Source organism: Xyrauchen texanus, chromosome 18, assembly GCF_025860055.1.
Source record: "Xyrauchen texanus isolate HMW12.3.18 chromosome 18, RBS_HiC_50CHRs, whole genome shotgun sequence".
NCBI classification, from domain to species: domain Eukaryota; kingdom Metazoa; phylum Chordata; class Actinopteri; order Cypriniformes; family Catostomidae; genus Xyrauchen; species Xyrauchen texanus.
Genome location: NC_068293.1, coordinates 14,666,728 through 14,689,312, shown reverse-complemented (window position 1 = coordinate 14,689,312; position 22,585 = coordinate 14,666,728). Strand labels below are relative to the sequence as shown.

The following is a 22,585-nucleotide window of genomic DNA, read 5'->3' as shown; positions in this document are numbered from 1 at the left end:
GATGAAAGGCAGCCAAAGAGAGGCCCTATGAGAACGAGAAACCAGACAGAGGATAGTTAGATCGTCCCATTTCACTGTACTGCCGAATCAGCAATCTTCCTTCCTCCCTTTTCATTCCCGTCATACCTCAGGCTAGTATCAGTATCAGCCCTGGCATGCCACATGTCGTAAGGAGCTGGGATCATTCTGTTCGACTCCCCAGACCATCCCCATGAAGTTATTTACATGTATGAGATGTGTATGTGAACAAGCTTCATATTTGAGGGCTCTCGGCAGTATCAATTATCTTCCATGTTCACTTTAGCCTAAAACGGTGTGTTTGGCACGTATTGCGTTACCCCCGCTGAGTGTGGAAAACATCAGTCTTAACGCCCTGGACAATAAGTTCAGTGTCACAGTAGTCTGGCTCCTGTCTGGAGCAAAAAAAGGAGGGAAGACCAAGAGGGCGGGAAGACAGACATTCAAAAAATCATCAGCATCCTCTTAATCTCTCCAAAGCCGTGACAACCCAACCATTTGGACAGTTGCGCACCTAGATGTACACACTCTCTCCTGACCCAAGCTGTCAGTCACACGCCATGTCATTGGCCAAGGCTTCAATGAAGTCATAGATACTTCACAGATACATAGATAGTCACCAGTGTCAGATAAGCAGGTTTTACAAGGGTCAGAAATTAACTAGTGATGGCTAATAAACCAGTCAGCAAACAAATTTAATATTTTCTATTAGTCATTTAGCAAACGCAAATAGACTTACAAATAAGGAAAACAACAAGCAATTTGTCAAACAAAAGTATATCTGTAGGACTGCACAATTAATCGAAAACTAATCGCAATCACAATTACAGCTGCCACGATTATGTAATCATGAAAACTGACGATTACAGCATTCAATTAAAGTCTGCTCCTGTTGCATCAATGGTTTATATTTACATCGTGTTTTTGCAGCAGTTGAGTATTCTAACCAATCACTAACATGCCTGTTGAGCAATGAAACAGCAATGGCCAATCAGAGCCGCTTAGATTAGTCCTCCGTCCTATCAGTAAAGACAACTGATCCTAATGTTCAAGCTTTAACCCGTCTTAATGCCCAGATGCTTTCTTTATATTCTAGCTCCGTTCGCGTGGCACACGAAAGATTAATAATGAAGAAACATCACCTGACACTTGAAAAGAATCTGTAGAACAAGAGTGAAAAGAACTTTGGATTCATTGCATATTGCACCACACGCTTTGAACATAGATGTTAAATACACTGAAAATAGCAAAACTAAAGTGATCCCGTTCTACAAGGCACAGACGCGGTGTAAATAATTGATTTATTAAGCTGATTAGACAGCTTTGTTTTTAATGAGAGCATTTGCGAGAGTGCAGAACATTGTGTGAAGAGTCATTGAGCTCGTGTCAAAATGCAGATCTCAAAAAGTGTAAACCTGCAGTGAGTGACAGCAGTCATTGTAATGGGAGAGTTTGTCGCATTTCTCGATTTCTGTGTACAATTTATTAAAAATGTAATTACGGATTTGTTTTGTCATGTTAATAAGTAGGCCAATGTGAATTTGATTTGTACAAAATAGCTATAAAGTAATTCAGCTTAATTGTTCTAAGTGTGTTTTGGAGGTGTAGCCAACATAAAGAATATGGCATGTATAGCATATTTCAGGAATCACTGTCATTGTTATCGCGTCTGCTCTAATAAGATCAATTTGCCAAGCAGCTGGTATTGGTAGATTGAACATTTTCATGAATCGCACAAACTCGCAAATGACTCTTTTTAATTTCCAAAGTGCAACCACTGAGGCCAAAAATTATCTAACGATGATCTTACATGAACAAGATCACCATTGAAGATCTAATGGGATTAATGGTCAACTGTCCCGCCACTAAATGTCTTAAGAACAGAATAACTTGGTCAATTTAAATCAGCTGTTAATAAGTTTGAATATTGAATATGCCATATTTTTTACTGTATGTGGACTAATAATTTAAGCAGTAATTTAGCAATCATTTAATTGATTCTATATCATAGATATCCATTTAAAATATTTTTTTATTTGCCAACAAACATTATTACAATATAAAATACAATACTATATAATGCTTAAAAGAAACTGCTCATATCCACCATTGAAATCTGGTGTTTTATTCTATTAATTTTGTTTTATTCTATTAATTTTATAGATATTTTTAGGGGTGGTGCTTCAATTAGCATGCTCAACTTCAGTTGTCAGAAATGTATCACAGTAAAACCCTCTCTGAAAAGTTGTGTCTTTAAATGAATCCTTTAAAGAATATAAAACATTTAGACAGACATATTTTTCCATTATGTCGTTTCTTGTATTGTTTTTTGAGGGTCGTTTACTAAACCGAATAAGCTTGAATACACTTCCTAAAGTATCTAGCGCTCTGCGCATGTGTCAAACACGAGGAAGTGTAATCGAATAAATAAATAAAAATATGATAATTCTGTCTGTTCTCACCAAAAACCAACTGGATCACTTCAGAAGACTTAACTACTGATTTAACTACTGGAGTCTTAACGGATTACTTTAATTTAGCCTTTATCTGCTTTTTGGACCTTCTTAGTTCTGGTCACAATTCACTTGCATTGAAATGACCTACAGAGCTGAAATTCTTCTATAATCTTAATTTGTGTTCTACAGAAGATAGAAAGTCATACACATCTGGGATGGTATGAGGGTGAGCAAATGATTAGAGAATTTAAATTTTTTGTGTGAACTATCCCTTTAATAAAAGTGCATGATTGAGGTGAGGTGAACTCCAAACCAGCCATACTATATAGAATTTCCTTAAAAGAGATTAGTCGACTAGTTCTTCAGACAACACACTAGTTAATTTAAAAAAATATGTAGTTTTGCACATCCCTACTGTGTATGGTGTGTGTGTTTGTAAATTGGCCATTGAAGGCCAACAGCATCATTAGCTTTACCACACATGATGGCTGCCTACACCTGGTTCTACCAGCTTATTCGCAAACACAAACCAAATCCAGTAGAGTAACATTTAATATTCCTATTCTCAAACCTATCGCTTTCTAATATAAAACAAAGCATTTACACACCTGTTCTAGTTTAGCCTTTTCTTGATGTAGAGTCCTAGAGTTTCAATGGGTCTATAGGGACTGTAGAACACAAGAGACCTAGTGGGGTAAAGAATGTTCCACTGTGTATAAGATCAACAGCTGGGGACACCAGAGTAAACTATAACTATATTCTTGTAAGCTCCTTTCATCACTTTACAAGCCCTCATGTCTTCCCTTAAAAAAAAAAAAAAAGAGCATGTTCAGGAAGCCCGTGTTGTTTGGAACAGGCATGAAGTGGGAAGATCAGTGATCAAGACAAGGAGTTCAGATACATTAGGCCAGTTCTTCATGGCAGTGAAATCCTGATTCTTCGAACTCAGTGTATTACAGTGGTATGAGGCCCTTTGGGCCAAATTTCCCTAATGGTTTAAAGACTCTGTGCAACTGCCTTTGGGATTGGTTGGGAATTGTGAGACATTCCTGATTTGCAGTTACTGTATTTAAATGTTTTTGTGGACTCGACAGCTGGGAGCAGCTGTTTAGAGCAACCATGGACCTTAGTGAGAGTAGATGTGATATTTAATGATGCAAATGTAAATTAGACTGTGAGGGATAGAAGTACAGTCTGTTCAATGTGTTGTACAGTTGCATCAATCATTGAGTCGATGAAACACTGAAATAGGTCTATCAGAAAATGTACAGTGGACCAAAGAAAAATAAAGCTCCATAAAACATGCTTCATGAAAATTAGATGTGACCTTGTCCCATTCACAAAGAATGCATTATTGCATTCAAAGATACGTTTTGCAAAGGTTACTTTTAACTCACCACTATCTTAAAAATACCATGCTAATGGCACAAGACATGAAACTAACAAACAAACAAATAAACAAACAGTGAGGAATTCCACAACAGCCAAAGATGACTCTCTAGAGCATTTTTACTTAGACCAACAATAAAAAAAATAAAATAGTGCTGTGGAATGCAAAAATGCATGGTTTGTGTACAGCCCCTATGACCTTATATTTGAACTGTCCACCCTGCAGCGACAACATTACACACATTTTAAGCTTTACTAAGCCATTCTGGATTCTCAAGGTATGCACTGTATGCAGGGGTTAAATTGGGATTTCTGAGGTGGGGGAACTCTAAAATGGGGTTATCCCATTTGTCATTATTCAATTCAATTGTAAAAATACTTAATTACATGAAAAATTTGGTTTACTAGATGACAATTAAAAAAATAAAATAATTAAGAATGATATCACATGAATTTTATACACTTTATAAAAATCAGATGACAGCTGGGACAAGTTACCATCTTGCCTGTAGGGAGTCATCTTATAAAACTGTCTTTAAAATGTATAATTAAATGCACATTGTTCTTAATGGGGGAAATAAACACCATCTGCATGAATACATTTTCCTCAAATTGTTATTCTGATAATATAAATGGTAATGAAAACATTTGCAATAAATTATAAGAGTTTAAAATTCTTCACTGCTTAGTGAAGAAGCATTTTCACTATAGTGAATCCCACTGTATATTTGGTAGAAAAAAATTCCCAAAAGAAATACCCTACACAAAATAAAAATAAATGCTGAATCAACAAAAATGGAGTACACATCAATATACAAATAACAATTAAACTTTTTACAGTGTGTTGGTCGAATGGTCTTTTATTCTTAAGATGTCACTTTGGATATGATTGATTCCTGATTCAAAACCCCTTCGGGTATTCAGCTTTTTAACAAAACAGAGCAAATCGCTACTGCATATCAGTGGATCTAAGAAACAGGTGAGCAGTTAATTCTATATTACACAATTTCTATGAATACGAGATCAGACCATGGCGCGGTACAGAACCGGAAAGTGCGTCTATGTAGGGGCATGCTGTCTGGTGCCGCTCTTAAATATGCTGCCTCTACCAGTGTCTGCAACTGACTAGACCAAAGCATAATGAGTTTGAAATATTTATAAGTACACTCGCTAAATAGAGATGGTATGTGTCAAGAGGATTGAACAAAAACAGCATTGAAGAATACAATAAATGGGGTGGATTGAAAAAAAAGCATTTTGTTTTTTTGGGGGTAATTGAAGGTGCCGGAATGCCATCAAAAACCGTACCGGCCCAATTTATCCCCTGACTGTATGTTTCTAGTATGATTCTCTTTATGTGATGGATGTATACAGTGCTGACTTCTACATTTTTCCTCTGAGAAAATATAGCAGTATTAAAATGCTAAAACTAAATTATCCTTCTTCACCGAATAAAAAAACAAAACCAGTTTATTAAAAATCTGCCTGCAGTTTTCCATCATGCAGTGAGGAGATGCAGAGACAATGATATTCTGGGACTGCGTTACCATTGCTTTCAAATGTTACACTCCAAGACATCTTCACTTTCTCATGCTCTTCATATCATCCGAGTTCAACGAGAAAGTAAGAGACAGCTGTCGTCATTTTGGATTCCTAACTAAGTTAGGTTCTTATGAAACTCAAGGTAACAAAGTTTCCCTCCCAAAATGAAATTTCATTATCAACTCAATTACTCCTTAATGACAGAGAGCTGACAACGAAAGAGCAATATAGGTAAAGTGCAAAATAACGAATGATAAACGCTTTTGCCAACCATCACCACAGAGAGAAGAGAGCAAAACAGAAGGTGTTCATCTCAAAGCCAGCTGCTCTGTCCTAAAACTTTCATCTTGGAACATCAACTCCAGTGTTTGATTGGTGAATGTTGTCTGGGGAACGTCTGTTGTCTTGTTTCCTGTGTTTTCCTCAAAGACTGTCATGTTCTGCTGCCTGTAAAGTTCCTCGCCTGAGGAGTTTGTAGCTGACAATCAATATTTGACACATTCATTTATCGCCTCCTGTTTTGTGAATATTGAAGATTTGGACATTCCACTCATTTGACACTGATTTTGGCACACTATATAGTAGGGAAGTAGGCATTTTCAGACACAGGGATAGTCTAAAAGACCCAATTCCGGTCATTACTAAGTTTTGACAAAGTGTAGTGTGTATTTACTGCATTTTGCCTTTGCACAGCAGAGACAGGGGCTGCCATGAACTGAGTGCCATGTTTTTAAAATCAGGTCAGAGCTGGTCCCCCATAGTGCACCTGGCTGCAAAAGTGACACTGTGGACCATATGAGAGCAGAGTTGTTTATTCAGCTGCCCTTGGGAACCGCACACCTCACCATCGCACACACAGACACATACACAAACACGTGCCCTACTGACCCCTGGCAGTCATACAACACCAGTTAGGCTCCCACTGAGAGGAAGATAGGAGGTCAAATCCAGGCAGGATTATTTGGTTTGAATTCCATACTTTATTGTGAGCGGAGAATCAAAGCAAAACATTCAGCTCTTATAACAAACTTCAGCTGTGTTTGTTAACAAGATAGGTGTCTATCCATTAGTAATGTTATTTAATGGGCTAGAATGTAATTATACAAATTGGTGGTGATATTAGACTTGAAACCCTGATTATTTTGCCTGCTATAATTGCATTTCATATGAAATTGTCTGCATGGGTGATTCTTTATTATCGCCAGTAACTGAAGCTTCACACTGCAGATGGCTTTGACAAAAGAGAAGTAAAAATGAGCAACTGAGCTTCCACTTTCACAACACTCAGCCTTGAGAGTGTGAAATGAATGGGCGTCTATGTGTATGTCTGAGAACTGAATGAAAGGTATGCAATGGGTGCTACATGCCTACAAAGATGAGTTAGGCGGTTAAGTGGCTTCATCCTTGTTGAGGCAATGAAGTCTGATATAGATCTGTAGATTTTGATTCTCTGGTGAGGATTCTGAATCTCAGGGTTGAGAATGCCGAGGTTCGACACTTCTTAAGAATAATACCTTGCTTTGCAATGCAGCCAATGGAAACGTTGCCAAATGCCCAGCTATTCCAATACTTCCCAGTAATTTCGGAGAGTTGAATGAGTAATGATTGACCATATTTGCTGCCGCAAGTGAAACGGTCAAAAAAATTCTGCCTGCTTCGTTTAATCATTAGCTTAATATTCTCCATCTGCTACCTGCCCAGTGTGGTAATGGAAGATGAGGTTGAAAGGCACTAAATGAGGTTTTCTCAGTAGAAGTCACGCTTGTGTGGTTGTCCTGCTATTGGACGGGAAATGGTCTGGGTAGGAACCTGCGGTTCACAGCTTTTCAGACACCTATGAGCTCACTTGTGGGAGATGCTGAACAGCAATCAGCCATCAGGGGTGAAGACATAAATTGACCATGTCTTTAACACACCTACATCAATTTACAAACCTGATGCACCCCAAAGGAGGGCGTGAATTTCTCTCTAAATCTTAGAAGACTGACATGATTTTGTGAATGCCAGTGCACAGGGTGAATAACGGGAAAACACTTTCATAAAAAGGAGGAAAGAAAGAAAGGAACAGAAAAAAATAGAAAGTGTATTCGAGCTGAAAGTGAGAAATAGGAAGACCGGGTGAGGAGGTCCAGCCTAGAACAGATGGTGGGTGTTTGTTGCCAGGGCAACACTGAACATGCAGAACAATGAGAAATACGGCATTATTTTCAGCGCCACTTATCAAATGTAACCTTCCTTCGTCACAAGTTCTTTTCTGGCATCTTCAGATTAGAAACTGACAGTTCACTGGCTAATCTAAAATATATGAGAACAATCCTCTGAAAATTGTACAAACGGTTTCAACAGTTTCAAACTGTCTCATGGTTCAAGAACAGCAGATTTTTTAAAATTAAATTTAGACTGCAAAGACTAGGATGTCTTCTATTGCACAATCCCCCACGTTAATGCACAACCATTTTGACAAGACATAATAAACAATGTGGCCATTGTGACTTGTCTGAAAATGTCTGGGAATGCCCACCAGCAAAAAAAAAGCACAAAAAAAAGCCATTGGATTAAATATTTCTTTGGAGAGATTTAGGGATTTGGGGGTGTTTCTATAGAAAACCTGTGTTAGTCTTAAACTGGCGCCACACTAGCCGATTTTCAGGTGTGAGGCCAAGCAGAGGGAAATGAAGCTCACATTAGCGTCTGTCAGTGGGAGGTTGTTAATCACTTGACAGTCAGGACTCCCTGTTGAGTAAATGGCTTCATAAACTTAAAAAAACAACAAAAAATAAAAAACACATCTGCCTTCAGAACCTGGTGCATTTCTCCCTTTGGTTTGGTTCGAATATGAACAAGGCAATCACACTCAGATCCGCAATCGGTCCAATTGCAAATTAACTCTACATTTTGTTAACTCTAACAAAAAATATCCATATCAAAACCATGAACATACCTAATGGATCTGCAAATAAGAAATCTGTAGGTCAGCATGTTATTGTAATTCATCAGCAAAAAGCTGATATAGTCTTTTGGTAAATATTTTAGATATAGTTACATATTTAAAATGTGAGCTATTTCATAATTCCTGAGGTAATTTTAGCATGATCGCCCCTCCACCATTTTGCTTCGGCAAGTATGTCATATCTCTGACTGAAGAGAGCGAGATCTCAGCAAAACAGTTTGCATGTATGACACCCTCAGCCAAAATCTAGTTTTTTGGAGTCTGCTAGTGTGGCACCAGCTTTAGAGACGACAATGTAGGATAGAGCGAGGAAGAACGAGTGAGTGAGATTGATTTATACCCTCAAAGTACTCCAAGTTGCTTTTGACAAGTTCATAGAGATGGGTCACCATCTGTGCATTCATTAGCTAATTATCACTAGAACTGCCCAATGAAAGCTTCCACAGAATGAAACAGAACTTTGACTTGCCCAGTTAATCCAATAATCTAGAGACAGGTGGTGAACACCCCCTCTGATTGGCTGACACTTATTGAGCACATGGTGTAATAAGTGGGTGTATCTATTTACTAATGGTTATAATTAGACACACAGAGAGGAGCAGCAGGGTCAGTTGACCAGGCCAGCATTCAGCCAACTGCTAAACCAGTGACCTCAGCATAGGTCGGACACAAATTTGAAACAATTCCAGTCTAGGCTGGTGTAATAATCAAAGCCGGGGTTTGCGTACTTGGCCCAAGTTCGGCCCCTTTATGTGTCAACACAAAAGCACGCAGTACCCTAATGGATCTAGGGAAGAGAGGTGAGGAGCAATATTTTGAAGGGAAATGGCTTTGAAAGTAGTCCCTGAGGGTGTTGAGACTAAAATACATTCTGATAAGCCATTTTGAAGGACTGAAATACTATTTGAACTCGGTGATGATGCTGTAGGGCAAGTGATAAATACTTTATAAGTGATTTAATGTTCTATTATAATTCGATAAGTGCCATTAAAATGCAGCACCAACACTTTTAAGAGTTAACCCCCTGTACGTTTTTGTTTGATTTCTTAATCTGGAAGAGACGCTCTGATTTGTTATCAGCAAGCTGTTTATCGTGGTCTGCGATCACGTGACAACATGCCCTGGTCTGAAGCTCAATACGCTTGCATGTGCCAGACTTGTATATCATGACACTAATGCCGCACTTACACTAGTACTGTTTACACACACCGCAGAGGTCAAACAGGCAGCAGACATTACAAGCCAAAATTCACGCCTGTGCGATTACTGCTGTGCAAGTGTTTGTTTGCGCTGGTCGCAGTGGCTTGTCAGGCACATTAAACATACAAAGATAGAGCGACAGAGCATGACTGAAAATTATACAAAGGAGAGATAGACAAAAGCCACTAGGGCTCTGGTGATATAATCACATACAATATCAATTATCAATATACAAATGGCAAAAAAAAAAAAAAAAAATCGCACCATTTTGTATACATTTTTAATCTACAGTACGTATCAATGTATTTATTTTAGGGCTGATAATCAATAATTTTATTTAATTGAATTAATTACATCATATGCTGATTAATTAAATTAATAGCATATCTCATATACTGTATATACACACACACACACACACACAGAACTGTGCTAAAGTTTTAGGCACTTGTGAAAAATATTGCATAGTGAGAATCTTAAAAATATTTTTCATTTATCACTTAATATCATACAAAGTCCTGTAAACATAAAAAAGCTAAAACAATATTCGGTGTGACTACCTTTGCTAATAAAACAGCACAAATTCTTCTAGGAGCACCTGGACATAGTTTTTCTTGGTTGTTGGCAGTTAGGATGTTCCAAGCTTCTTGGAGAATTCACCACAGTTCTTCTATCTAATTAGGACTCAATTGCTTCTGTCCATTTATGTAATCACAGACTGACATGATGTTCAGTAGGGGGTATGTGGGGGGCCCATGTCATCTGCTGCAGAGCTCCCTGTTCTTCTGTTCTAATCTTTTCTATTTGTAAAAGTAATGTTTGTGAGTCTAACATTTATATTTCCTATTGACACTAAAGATGAAGATATAAATAACCATCTTAAGACAAATGCTTTTGTGAAACATCTTATGCGTCTAAGTCTTCACAGTACTGCATACAATCTAGAAAATTAAATATACATTATTGTGGCAGACAAGCAAAGCATTGAGTAGACAATACAAAAAGATGCTTTACAATGTGTGAGCGTATGTATGTATGTGTATATATGTATGTATGTATGTACACTAATGGCCAAAAGTTTGGAATAATGTACAACTTTTGCTCTTATGGAAAGAAATTGGTACTTTTATTCACCAAAGTGGCATTCAGCTGATCACAATGTATAGTCAGGACATTAATAACGTGAAAAATGAAATACAACTTAAAGGGGTCATGACATGAGAAACCAAATTTGCCTTGATCTTTTGGTATATAAGAGGTCTTTGTATCATTAAAACGTCCTGCAAGTTTAATATTTTAAGACGTCCTCCCCATTCTAAACGAATCATTTATTTAATCAAGCTCAAAATACAGCTCGTTCTGGATTCATGGTTAGAAGTGGCGTGTCGGTTAGAAGTGGCGTAACAGCGTTTGCATATGACCGCCTCCAGCACAACATAACTACGCTATAAGCGCCAAGACAACTACGCTCATTTACGTATCGCCGTCGCCTCACAAGTGTTCAGTCGATGGACAGCGAGCTCTGACAGAGACTACTTGTGCACAGGAAAATTACGATGCCACACAGATGTGCTGTTCCTGGCTGTGGTCAAACAAAACCTCTGAATAAGCTGCCGAAAGATCCAGGCGTCAGGGAAAAATGGATGCAGTTTATTTTTTGCGGATGTCCCAGTCACGGCAGTGTTAACTTAAGCGTTTGTTCTGTACATTTTAAGGATGACTGTTTTGAGAACAAATCTCAATATGATGCTGGCTTTGCCAGAAAACTGTTGCTCAAAGATAAGTCCGTGCCGACTATTCTGGGAACAACGACGACGCAAACTGTAAGTAATCTATTTTAAACTTTAAACTACTTTTTAAAGCGCAATTTCATTCATTATGAATAATCACAGTGTTTTTACTTAGTTTACTTGCATATTGTTCTGGCTGGGAGCGTCAATAATTGATACATAGGCACTGGCGTTAGCCAATCATAACAGTGAGCGTTAACACTGAAGTCTTAAATGGAAAACGCCCCCAAAACAGACTGTTTGAATCAGAGGATGAGAAACAGGGTGGGAAAAGGTCATAAATCACTAGATTTTAAAAGTTTTTCTTAAAAAAAAATATATTAATACTATAATTGCACCTAAGGGAACATAATAATACAATAAAAAAACCATGTCATGACCCCTTTAAACTTCATCAAAGAGTTCTTATCAAAAAATCCTCCATGTGCAGCAATGACAGCTTTGCAGATCCTTGGCATTCTAGCTGTCAGTTTGTCCAGATTCTCTTGTGACATTTCACCCCACACTTCCTGTTGCACTTGCCATAGATGTGGCTGTCTTATCGGGCACTTCTCACGTACCTTACAATCTAGCTGATCCCACAAAAGCTCAATGGGGTTAAGATCCATAACACTCTTTTCCAATTATCTGTTGTCTAATATCAGTGTTTCTTTGCACACTGTAACCTTTTTGTTTTTCCATAAGGCTGCACCCCAGAGTCTTCTCTTTACTGTTGTACATGAAACTGGTGTTGAGCTGGTAGAATTCAATGAAGCTGTCAGCTGAGGACATGTGAGGCATCTATTTCTCAAACTAGAGACTCTGAGGTTCTTATCCTCTTATTAAGTTGCACATCTGACCTTCCACATCTCTTTCTGTCCTTGTTAGAGCCAGTTGTCCTTTGTCTTTGAAGACTGTAGTGTACACCTTTGTATTAAATCTTCAGTTTTTTTTTTTTGGCAATTTCAAGCACTGTAGAGCCTTCATTCTTCAGAACAATGATTGACTGACAAGTTTCTAGAGAAAGCCGTTTCTTTTTTGACATTTGACCTAATATTGACCTTACGACATGCCAGACAATGTTAAGCTTCAATTAACGAACCAAATAGCTTTCAGCTGTGTTTTATATAATGGCTGTTTTTTACATTAGTAATGTCCTGACAATAATTTGTGATCAGTTGAATGCCAAAATGAAAAAAGTACCAATTTCCTTCCGAAACAGCAAAATCTGTAAATTTTTCCAAACTTCTGGCCATCAGTGTATGTTCAGTTATCTGTCCCTAAAGTCACCTCATTGCTGGCAGCAGCAGTGTTTCTTCTTGATTTGTAAATGTTTGAAGCCTTCATATATTTGTAATAATCTCTTGATATTCAGCGGAAAAGTAAATCATGCAGTATTTCTCTCAAAATTAAATCATGCTGACTCTCTCCAAGCTTTACGCACTGGCTGTTCCTGGCAAATGTCACTCATTGATGTGCACAAGCTTCAGGGTTAAGCATGATCCCAGGATAAAACTCTTAGTTGACCGAGAATGTTTATAGCGAGCCTCTTGAAATTTCTAAACCTGATATAAACTGGTTTTGTCAACATGTAACTTACTCTGAAACTATGAGTTTGTTGAACTAGCTTCTTGAATCTGGCCTCTTGTGCTCTATGCTGTGGTTTGTTGTCTGTGCAGCTGTGCGATGCCTGAAGAGCTTGAGTTGCGCTTACTGCCCCCTGCTGACTGAGACTTGTAAAAATATGATGGTCATACATCAAGCTTGAATGACTCCAATGATATGAAAATACCTTATTACGGGTCGGGGGTATTATAATTACGTTAATGTTTTAATGCATTATTTTTTTATCTAATTAATCACATTGAATTAATGCATATATTGCCAGACCTATTTTCTTTTTTTAAACAGTTAGTTGCAATGTATTGACCATGCATTAAACGTGACAAAGTATGTATCTAATCTTGAGGTTGTTGGCGATATCCAGCCCTAGAACACTTTGAGGACTAGACCAAATGAGCTGAAACTTTAAGCGGCTCCAGAAATGTGCTCTGTGATCAGGTTACAGAGTTGTGACCGCATGGCCGCTTCCCTGGAGAGGATCAGGTGAATTCCCAGGATAGGAGGGCCTCAGAAGGCAGACACTCCAGATTTAATTATATGCTTTAAAGAGGATTATTCAGCTACGCATGAGACAGAGACAGATGACTACTTGCTCTCCCCCTCTTTTCTCATTGTCGTTCTCTTCCTTTTCATCTTCTCCTTTTCCATTTTTTCTCTATGCCTTCATCCATCCATCTCTTTCTTATTTGGCACAGAGGATGGAGGATTGACGGCTAGATGCTCTTACCTGGGCAAGGAGGCATATTGTCGCTCCACGTCCTCGTATCGGGGTGTCAGTCTGGGATCAGGGTTTCTCACTGGCATCTGGTAAAGGGCAAGAAGAGAGCATAATGAAACAGAGTTGGGGGGGGTCTCTTCACACCAAACAAATCTGGACCGCAATACATAGATTCACACACCTTTTGACAACATGTTTATCTGTGGGTTTTTTGTGTGATTACTAAACAACATTTTACATATTGCACTGGCTGGCTGAATATTTTACAGCTTAGACAATAAAAAATACACTGATCTGCCACAACATTAAAACCACTGACAAGTATAAAAAGTGAATCAAAATGTATTATCTCATTACAATGTCATCTGTCAAGGGGTTGAATATATTAGGCAGCAAGTGAACAGTCAGAAATTAATGTATTGGAAGCAGGAAAAATGGAGAAGTGTAAGGATCTGAGTGACTTTGACAAGGGCAAAATTGTGATGGCTAGACGACTGGGTCAGAGCATTTCCAAAATGGCAGGTCTTCTGGGGTGTTCCTGGTATGCAGTGGTTAGTACCTACCGAAAGTAGTCCCGGCAACAGGGTCATGGGCACCCAAGGCTCACTGATGCATGTGGGGAGCGAAGGCTAGTCTGGTTCGATCCTACAGAAGAGCTACTGTAGCACAAATTGCTTAAAAATGTAATGCTGGCCATGATAGAAAGGTGTCAGAACACACAGCTTGCTGCGTATGGGGCTGCGTATCCGCAGACCAGTCAAAGTGCCCATACTGACCACTCTCCAGCACCGAAAGCACCTACAATGTGTTTGTGAGCATCAAAACTGGACCATGGAGCAATGGAAGAAGGTGGCCTGGTCTGATGAATCACGTTTTCTTTTAGATCATGTGGATGGCCGGGTATATGTGTGTCATTTACCTGGGGAAGATATGTCAGCAGCATGCACTATGGGAAGTAGGCAGGCCGGCGGAGGCAGTGTGATCATTCATGTGGATGTTACTTTGACACATACCACCTACCTAAAGATTGTTGCAGACCATGTACACCCCTTCATGGCAATGGAATTCTCTGATGGCAGTGACCTCTTTCTGCAGCATAATGCACCCTGCCACACTGCAAAAACTGTTCAGGAATGGTTTGAGGAACATGACAAAGAGTTCAAAGCATTGACTTGGCCTCCAAATTCTCCAGATCTCAATTTGATTGAGCATCTATGGGATGTGCTGGACATATATATATATATATATATATAAAACTCTGGAAAAAATTAAGAGACCACTGCAAAATTAGCAGTTTCTCTGGATTTACAATACATAAGTATGTGTTTGAGTAAAATTATTTTTTTTGTTTTATTCTATAAAGTACTGGCAGCATTTATACCAAATTCCAAATAAAAATATTGCCTTTAGAACATTTATTTGCAGAAAATGCAACTGGTTAAAATAACATAAAAGATGCAGTGTTTTCAGACCTCAAATAATGCAAAGAAAACAAGTTTGTATTCATTTTTAAATAACACAATACTAATATTTTAACTAAGGAAGAGTTCAGAAATCAATATTTGCTGGAATAACCCAGATTTTCAATTACAGCTTTCAAGCGTCTTGGCATGCTCTCTGCCAGTCTTTTCACATTCACATCAAGATGCATGAAAGCTGTGATTGAAAATATAATTTTTAAATATATAATATATATTTATGTCTATAACAAGAAACAATTATATTCACTATTTAAAAAAAGATATTTCCAGGTTTTCAATGATCGTGAAATCCCTGAATTAAGTTACTGAAATTAAGGTTTTATTAGGATGGGATATACAGTGGGTACGGAAAGTATTCAGACCCCCTTACATTTTTCACTCTTTGTTATATTGCAGCCATTTGCTAAAATCATTTGTTCATTTTTTTTCCTCATTATTGTACACACAGCACCCAATTTTGACAGAAAAACACAGAATTGTTGACATTTTTGCACATTTATTTAAAAAGAAAAACTGAAATATCACATGGTCCTAAGTATTCAGACCCTTTGTTCAGTATTTAGTAGAAGCACCCTTTTGATCTAATACAGCCATGAGTCTTTTTGGGAAAGATGCAACAAGTTTTTCACATCTGGATTTGGGTATCCTCTGCCATTCCTCCTTGCAGATCCTCTCCAGTTCTGTCAGGTTGGATGGTAAACGTTGGTGGACAGCCATTTTCAGGTCTCTCCAGAGATGCTCAATTGGGTTTAAGTCAGGGCTCTGGCTGGGCCATTCAAGAACAGGTCACAGAGTTGTTGTGAAGCCACTCCTTCGTTATTTTAGCGGTGTGCTTAGGGTCATTGTCTTGTTGGAAGGTGAACCTTCGGCCCAGTCTGAGGTCCAGAGCACTAGGGAGAAGGTTTTCGTCCAGGATATCCCTGTACTTGGCCGCGTTCATCTTTCCCTCGATTGCAACCAGTCATCCTGTCCCTGCAGCTGAAAAACACCCCCACAGCATGATGCTGCCACCACCATGCTTCACTGTTGAGACTGTATTGGACAGGTGATGAGCAGTGCCTGGTTTTCTCCACACATACCGCTTAGAATTAAGGCCAAAAGTTCTATCTTGGTCTCATCAGACCAGAGAATCTTATTTATCACCATCTTGGAGTCCTTCAGGTGTTTTTTAGCAAACTCCATGCGGGCTTTCATGTGTCTTGCACTGAGGAGAGGCTTTCATCGGGCCACTCTGCCATAAAGCCCTGACTGGTGGATGGCTGCAGTGATGGTTGACTTACTACAACTTTCTCCCATCTCCCGACTGCATCTCTGGAGCTCAGCCACAGTGATCTTTGGGTTCTTCTTTACCTCTCTCACCATGGCTCTTCTCCCACGATAGCTCAGTTTGGCCGGACGGCCAGCTCTAGGAAGGGTTCTGGTCATCCCAAACGTCTTCCATTTAAGGATTATGGAGGCCACTGTGCTCTTATGAACCTTAAGGGCAGCAGAAAAGTTTTTGTAACCTTGGCCAGATCTGTGCCTTGCCACAATTCTGTCTCTGAGCTCTTCAGGCAGTTCCTTTGACCTCATGATTCTCATTTGCTCTGACATGCACTGTGAGCTGTAAGGTCTTATATAGACAGGTGTGTGGCTTTCCTAATCAAGTCCAATCAGTATAATCAAACACAGCTGGACTCAACTGAAGGTGTAGAACCATCTCAAGAATGATCAGAAGAAATGGACAGCACCTGAGTTAAATATATGAGTGTCACAGCAAAGGGTCTGAATACTTAGGACCATGTGATATTTCAGTTTTTCTTTTTTAATAAATGTGCAAAAATGTCAACAATTCTGTATTTTTCTGTCAATATGGGGTGCTGTGTGTACAGTAATGAGGGAAAAAAATGAACTTAAATGATTTTAGCAAATGGCTGCAATATAACAAAGAGTGTAAAATTTAAGGGGGTCTGAATACTGTCCATACCCACTGTATAAAAACAAGTCAAGTTTATTTGTACAGGGCTTTTCATAATACAAACAGATTCAAAGCAGCTTAACACAAAATTGCAACCTAGTCTCATAGATTGAACAGTAGGGTATAATGGGGATAAAGGCTCCTTCGATTTTATTTTTCACCTAAAACACTAAATAGCAACAAAAACTACCACAGCACTTTCCTAAACACCTGTTTGACACTATACATTGCAAAATGTTCCTGATCCATATGATCTTTGTGTGTAATGTCAATAGTTTGATTTTGAGGTCATTTAATTTAATATTTAATATTTTTTAAATGTTGCAATTTATGTAGCTAATGAAACTCCCTGAGATTAACAAATTTCTTTTGAGACAAACTACTTATTTATTATTTTCAGTTTTGTTTAAGGTCATTGAATCGTGGGCCTGGGTAGCTCAGAGAGTATTGACGATGACTACCACCCTTGGAATCACAAGTTCGAATACAGGGTGTGCTGAGTGACTCCAGCCAGATCCCCTAAGGAACCAAATCGTCCCAGTTGCTAGGGAGGGTAGAGTCACATGGGGTAACATCCTCGTGGTCGCAATTAGTGGTTCTCGCTCTCAATGGGGCGCGTGGTAAGTTGTCTGCGGTGTCATGCATAACAAGATAAATGATAAGATGCGCAAATTGACTTGTCCACCACCACCCGGATCGAGGTGAGTAACCGTGCCACCATGAGGACCTACTATGTAGTGGAAACTGGGCATTCAAAATATGGGAGAAAAGAGGATATTTAAAAAAAAAATAATAATAATTAAAAAAGGTAATTGAATCAAACATTTTCCAATAAACGTCCAATAAGTGTAAGGATAGTTTATGGGGTAAAAAGCCCACCTGTTGCAGGGGCTAAAGGCCCCTATAAAACACATTGTTTTTCTGAAGTAGATTTGTTATGAAAAATGTTCAAAGTGGGCTCACATTGAATCATCAAATTATAATAGAGATTAGTTTGTTTATAAAATACTTGAGATGTAATTAAATTACAAATATGTTTGAAATTAACAGGAAATGACTGACTTTTTTCTGAAATGTATATTTTGAGAAAGCATCATCTTAATTTATTACCCCAAAAAGCATCATGCTGTCACAAAATAATTTACATTAGTTGACAAGTTGTGCCCTATAACTAGTATGCCCCAGAATGTACACAATATCACTTTAAATCCCTTTATGGGCCTTTTACCCCAAGTGTGGTGTAAAAGTCTCCCTGACCACATTTCTTTTTTAAAACCGTAATTTTAATAGAAACAATCAATATACAATAAAAATACAAATACAAATGTAACCTTGATACATTTTGTGACTTGAATTTCCTTAAGGGGTGCCTTTAGCCCGATGTTCCCTATAATAACTAAAAATTGATTTATAAGTGTTGCTTTCTACATTTTGCTGCACTTTCCTGGTGAAATTAACATTAGAGGTGCTACAACAACTGTGCGTTTTATTAACATTCACACAAATCAAGGTTTATAGTAGATTAGTGTCAATGAACGGTTGGATGGCTGAGTGGTGTCTGGAGAATAGCATACTAATGTTACTCAATCTACACCACGCTATTGTTCAGGTAGAACAATTATTTCGACCACTAAAGATAGACCACTAACCACTAATAATCTTCCAGGTATATCTCATACATTCAATAAGCCCCAAAGTCTTGAAGAACTTGATGAAATAACTGAAATAATTGATGAATTATATAAAATATAAATACAGTCTTCTCTAGCACTCTTGATAGTGTGCCCCCCTTTGATTAAAGAAAATTAAAGAAAAACATCCTGCACCATGGTACAATGATCACACTCATGCTCTCAAAAGAGCAGCTCGGAAAATGGAGTGCAAGTACAGGTGAAACTCGAAAAATTAGAATATCGTGCAAAAGTTCATTAATTTCAGTAATTCAACTTAAAAGGTGAAACTAATATATTATATAGACTCATTACAAGCAAAGTAAGATATGTCAAGCCTTTATTTGATATAATTTTGATGATTATGGCTTACAGCTTATGAAAACCCCAAATTCAGAATCTCAGAAAATTAGAATATTGTGAAAAGGTTCAGTATTGTAGGCTCAAAGTGTCACACTCTAATCAGCTAAACACCTGCAAAGGGTTCCTGAGCCTTTAAATGGTCTCTCAGTCTGGTTCAGTTGAATTCACAATCATGGGGAAGACTGCTGACCTGACAGTTGTGCAGAAAACCATCATTGACACCCTCCACAAGGAGGGAAAGCCTCAAAAGGTAATTGCAAAAGAAGTTGGATGTTCTCAAAGTGCTGTATCAAAGCACATTAATAGAAAGTTAAGTGGAAGGGAAAAGTGTGGAAGAAAAAGGTGCACAAGCAGCAGGGATGACCGTAGCCTGGAGAGGATTGTCAGGAAAAGGCCATTCAAATGTGTGGGGAGCTTCACAAGGAGTGGACTGAGGCTGGAGTTACTGCATCAAGAGCCACCACACACAGACGGGTCCTGGACATGGGCTTCAAATGTCAAACGTCTTACCTGGGCTAAAGAAAAAAGAACTGGTCTGTTGCTCAGTGGTCCAAAGTCCTCTTTTCTGATGAGAGCAAAGTTTGCATCTCATTTGGAAACCAAGGTCCCAGAGTCTGGAGGAAGAATGGAGAGGCACACAATCCAAGATGCTTGAAGTCCAGTGTGAAGTTTCCACAGTCTGTGTTGGTTTAGGGAGCCATGTCATCGGCTAGTGTTGGTCCACTGTGCTTTATTAAGTCCAGAGTCAACGCAGCCGTCTACCGGGACATTTTAGAGCACTTCATGCTTCCTTCAGCAGACAAGCTTTATGGAGATGCTGACTTCATTTTCCAGCAGGACTTGGCACCTGCCCACACTGCCAAAAGTACCAAAACCTGGTTCAATGACCATGGTATTACTGTGCTTGATTGGCCAGCAAACTCGCCTGACCTGAACCCCATAGAGAATCTATGGGGCATTGCTAAGAGAAACATGAGAGACATGAGACCAAACAATGCAGAAGAGCTGAAGGCCGCTATTGAAGCATCTTGGTCTTCCATAACACCTCAGCAGTGCCACAGGCTGATAGCATCCATGCCACGCCGCATTGAGGCAGTAATTAATGCAAAAGGGGCCCAAACCAAGTACTGAGTACATATGCATGATTATACTTTTCAGAGGGCCGACATTTCTGTATTATAATCCTTTTTTTTTATTGATTTCAGGTAATATTCTAATTTTCTGAGATTCTGAATTTGGGGTTTTCATAAGCTGTAAGCCATAATCATCAAAATTATATCAAATAAAGGCTTGAAATATCTTACTTTGCTTGTAATGAGTCTATATAATATATTAGTTTCACCTTTTAAGTTGAATTACTGAAATTAATGAACTTTTGCACGATATTCTAATTTTTCGAGTTTCACCTGTAGAAGAATTCAAAATTAGAGGTATTTCGAGGTGCATGGAAGGATAGTTTCTGTAGCTACAGACATGCAATAAAAGCTGCCAGGTCGGCATATTTTAGCAAACTCATAGAAAATAACCACAACAATTCTAGGTGTTTATTCAGTACTGTGGCTAAATTGGTTAGGAATAAAGCCTCAACGGAACCAGATATTCCATCACAGCACAATAGTAATGACTTCATGAATTTCTTTACTGTTTAATATAAACTATTTAAATAATCAGAAATAAAATTGGAATTATGTAAGCATCTGTCACAGTACCTCAGATAACAGTGTCTCATAATTTTCCACAAGTGAAACTTCAAGAGTTAATAAAACTTATTGAAACATCAAATGCCACAACATGTATGTTAGATCCACTACCAACTAAGCCCTTAAAAGAGGTATTCCCTGTAATCTAAGAGCCTCTTCTTAATATTATTAACACCTCACTATCCTTTGGACATGTCCCAAGAAACGTTAAAATGGCAGTTATCATACCGCTTATTAAGAATCCACAACTTGATCCTGAACAATTGGCTAATTATAGACCGATTTCAAATCGAAATCGGCACCTCTGAAGGTGTCCTGTGGTATCTGGCACCAAGATGTTAGCAGCAGATCCTGTAAATTACAAGGTGGGACCTCCATGGATTGGACTTGTTGGTCCAGCACATCCCATAGATGCTCAATCAAATTGAGATCTGGGGAATTTGGAGGCCAAGTCAACGCTTTGAACTCTTTGTCATGTTCCTCAAATCATTCCTGAACAGTTTTTCCAGTATTTTCGAAAATACTGGAAAAGGTTGTGTCCTCCAAATTATGTTTATTTCTACAGAGAAATGGTATATATGATCATATTCAGTCAGGATTTAGGCCACACCACAGTACAGAGACTTCACTTATGAGTTACTAATGACTTGCTCTTATCATCTGATCGTGGCTGCATAACTCTTCTAGTGCTTTTAGATCCAAGTGCTGCCTTCGACACGATAGATCACAATATTCTCTTGAATAAACAAGAGAATTACATTGGCATTTGTGAACTTGCATTAGCATGGTTTAGGTCCTATTTAGCAGACCGCAATCATTTTGTCTGTGTAAACGAGGAATTGCCAAATCAAAGAAAAGTTAAGTATGGAGTGCCACAGGGATCAGTTTTAGGGCCTCTGCTTTTCTTCTTATATATGCTTACCCTGGGAGATATTATCAAGAAACATGGAATAAGTTTCCACTGTTATGCCAATGATACCCAAATTTACATTTCAAATGAAATGTATCAATGAAATCAAAGATTGAATGGCCAGAAATGTTATTCTACTCAATTCCGACAAAACAGAGGTACTAGTTATTGGACCAAAAACCTAAGATAAAAATAAGCAGCTAAAATATAATTTGACTCTTGATAGATGTACTGTTACATTGTCTTCAACAGTGAAGAGCATAGGTGGTATATTTGAAACCAATATGTCATTTAAACATCAAACTATCTATGTTTGTAGAACAGCATTCTTTCACCTAAGAAATATTGCTTAGTTACAACACATGCTCTCTGTTGCTGATGCCAAAAAAAAATGTCATATTCATTTAAAAATTCTGTTAACTACATACAAAGTTTGAATGGATCAAGCTCCACAGTACTTAAGTGACATTCTACTACGCTATATTCCATCACGTTCATTACGATAAAAAACTCTGGCCTGTTAATAGTTCCTAGAATATCAAAATCCAAAAAAGGAGGTAGATCCTTTTCCAATATGGCTCCTAAACTATGGAATAGTCTCCCTAACACTGTTAAGGATGCAGACACACTCACTGAATTTAAGTCTAGACTAAAGACTCATCTATTTAGCCAGGCATACACCAAATTTACTGGCAAAAGACTGGCATCTATGCTAATATTATTCTATTTGTTTCCATGTCTCAACACCAGAACCGGCTGGTTCTTACAAAATATTTGTTTAAACACTGGCCCTTAATTTAATAATTTTAAACCACGACTTGCACTGCACATAAATAAGT

The 22,585-nt window shown here is 38.3% G+C and overlaps 1 protein-coding gene across 3 annotated transcripts in view; it reads right to left on the bottom strand.

Annotated features, from left to right (window-relative positions):
* LOC127658564 (partitioning defective 3 homolog B-like) overlaps positions 1–22,585 on the bottom strand; it is a 460,995-nt gene that overhangs the window by 3,945 nt on the left and 434,465 nt on the right. For 2 of the 3 annotated variants that reach the window (XM_052147919.1, XM_052147922.1), the window contains one exon: positions 13,675–13,751. The exons of the other annotated variant lie outside the window; for it this stretch is intronic. In XM_052147919.1, the coding sequence (XP_052003879.1) occupies positions 13,675–13,751 (77 nt within the window). The remainder of the gene's footprint in view (positions 1–13,674; positions 13,752–22,585) is intronic. 3 annotated transcript variants of the gene reach the window in all.